Genomic DNA, 2,654 nt, shown 5'->3' with positions numbered 1-2,654 from the left:
TCTATAAAAGGTCACCAAAACTATCCTTGTTTGTGAAATCAAGGAAAACATTTTTAGAATTTATCTTGCTAGAAAAAATTCTACCACTTTTCTTCCTTTTTCTTATTTCTGATTATCACAATTAAACATCAGAAGATTTTCCCGAAATAAATACTGATGTAAATGTTGACTTCAAGGACAAACAACTTTCGTTAAGAGTCTATTTCTCAGGCATTTCACCATTTGTTGAGACCGATGCAGCACTGTTATGGTGTGAATTGTTGTTGAATTCCTGTGAAGTATTCCTTCTGGGAGACTTTATTGGGGCTTGAAGCTGACTGGCAGGTGTAGGCTTAGCAGCATTTGGTGTCTTTGCAGAAGAATTAGATGGAAGACTATGACGATTACTCTCCTTACCAGAAGTAGATGAATGTCTTTTTCTTCCAAATTCCTCACTAATAGGGGGCTGCAAATCATGCAAGACAACATAATTGACAATTATACTGCTTTTTCTTGCTTCAAAATTTAAGGCCAGACTTTTCCAATGAAGAGGAAATTATGTTGGCACTACAGCAGACTTTATTGGCATGATGAAAACTTAATAGCAACTTAGGATGCTAAGCTTAAATTTCCTAACTAAATCATCTTACCAGAATTTGCCCATTCTTTCACTCAACTTACATTTATTAAACTTCTCTAATGTTTTAGGGCCTGAGTTACATAATAGGGCATAAGCATAAGGCCTTGCCTCCAATAAAATGTTTCAGTGAGGCCATTTTCCTTCTTTAGTCAACTTCTGTCAGCTGCGAAAGATTTGTAACTCTAGTCCCTTCCTCAACCCTAAACTCCTATCCTAGGCTTGCTTAAGTGATTGCGTTTAAGTAATAGATGAATGAAAGCAGCAGGGGAAAAAAGGGGATGCCAAGTCAAAGGAGCTTCAGCAAGTTTGAAGGTTTATCTAGGATTCTTAGAATAAGGAGACTGGAGAGTATTATTAACAGTACTAAATTTAAACATCTTCAAACATAAGTACCCATATAAAACTCCTAAATCCCTTCAGACTGCAAGCAGGAGAGAGGTGAACAGTGAAAAAGTATCCAACATTCAAAAAAGGTCAGCAATTTTAGGCCTTTCCAGTTATAGAGATTGAGGAGACCAGAGCTGTATACAACTAGACTAATATTTTTATTTAGAGGGCAAGTTAAGACACTAATCTCCTTCTCAATCTTCCATTGTATTTAAAAGAGGAGGTCTGAATCCTAGCCTACATTTAGATAGGGCAAGAATCGTCATTATAGAGCCAGGACATCTTTGTGACAGAACTGGCTAGGCCACTTTAAAAAAATAGATCATAATTCCAGAGACACAGTTAACTCCATCCCTTAGCCAACTAATCCACTAACAAAACTGCAAGACAAAAAACTACAACACTAAGCAGAGATGAATCTAGCCTTCCTTTTACTTCCCTCTCTTCTACTTTATTTTTCTTCTTTCCTTATATCTTTTTTGTTTCTCTTCTTCCCCCTTTTCCTTTATCTTATGTTCATCCCATTTTTATAATGCTTTCCTTTTCCTCTTAAAACCAAATTTATTAAAGTCTACTCTCCTGCCTTCACATATGCAAATAACATTCTTTTCTCAATTTTATTATGCAAGAACCCTAAATCCATATCAGCACACATTACAAGAACTATATGGATATAAGCACATTAAAAAGTGAAAAGTTTCAAACTGCTGGTGAGAAATGAGTAGCATATCCAGATAACAGTTATTAAATCTGGAAAATGTTCAATTATAGGGGCATGTCAAAATTAAAGCAAACTGACAACTGCACTGTGGTTATATAAGATGTTAACATTTGAAAAATTTGAGTGAACAGATATATGGGAATTATCTGAACTATTTTTGCACCCGTTCCAAAGCTTGATTTCAAAACTGAAAAGCTAAATTTTCGAAATGAAAAGTTAAAAAACAATTGTAAAATTAAATTTAAGAAAGTTACTGATAGGAGATTGAAATATATGGGTACTAAAAAGAATAGAGGAAAGGGCTTAAAACTTACATCAACACGGAAGTCTTCTAACCTCTTAAAACTACAGAGGTATTCCTGAAGTTTTGGGTCAATAGACTGTGTCTTAGATTGAGAATATTTCAGATAAGCCCAAAACTTTTCTAGTCCATACAGCTGACCTAATAATAAAGAAAAAGATACACTATAAATTATATAGAATTTTAAAAAAATAATTCATATTAAACATGATCCTACCAGGAATAAACCATTTATCTTCCAATATATATCCATACAGCTGACCTAATAATAAAGAAAAAGATACACTATAAATTATATAGAATTTTTAAAAAATAATTCATATTAAACATGATCCTACCAGGAATAAACCATTTATCTTCCAATATATACTTTATCTAGATTTTGAGAATAAGATGTAAAGAATTAACAATAATGGCAGTAACATTTATTGAGCATTTGCTATGTAACAGGTATTATTTAAGTGCTTTATTATATATCAGACTAATTTGAACCATATACAGCCCTATAAGAGTGCTCTTGAGTATATTACAGATGAGAAAACTGAAGTGAGCAAGGTTAACTAACTTAAACAATGTCACAATAGCTACTAAGTAGTGAAAATGGGATTCAGGGGCCGGCCCGGTGG

The 2,654-nt window shown here is 33.5% G+C and overlaps 1 protein-coding gene across 1 annotated transcript in view; it reads right to left on the bottom strand.

Moving 5' to 3' along the window:
• Positions 1–181: 181 nt before the first annotated feature.
• The window catches only part of LARP1B (La ribonucleoprotein domain family, member 1B), a 117,800-nt gene continuing 115,327 nt past the window's right edge, over positions 182–2,654 (bottom strand). The window contains exons 19-20 of the mRNA XM_008587374.1: positions 2,042–2,169; positions 182–445 (exon numbers count right to left, since the gene is read on the bottom strand). Coding sequence (XP_008585596.1) covers positions 200–445; positions 2,042–2,169 — 374 coding nt within the window. The 3' untranslated portion in view covers positions 182–199. The remainder of the gene's footprint in view (positions 446–2,041; positions 2,170–2,654) is intronic.

The sequence above is a fragment of the Galeopterus variegatus genome, unplaced genomic scaffold (genome assembly GCF_000696425.1).
Source record: "Galeopterus variegatus unplaced genomic scaffold, G_variegatus-3.0.2 Scaffold4359, whole genome shotgun sequence".
NCBI lineage: Eukaryota > Metazoa > Chordata > Mammalia > Dermoptera > Cynocephalidae > Galeopterus > Galeopterus variegatus.
Note: the sequence above shows the minus strand (reverse complement) of the source record. Positions and strands in the feature narration are given on the sequence as shown.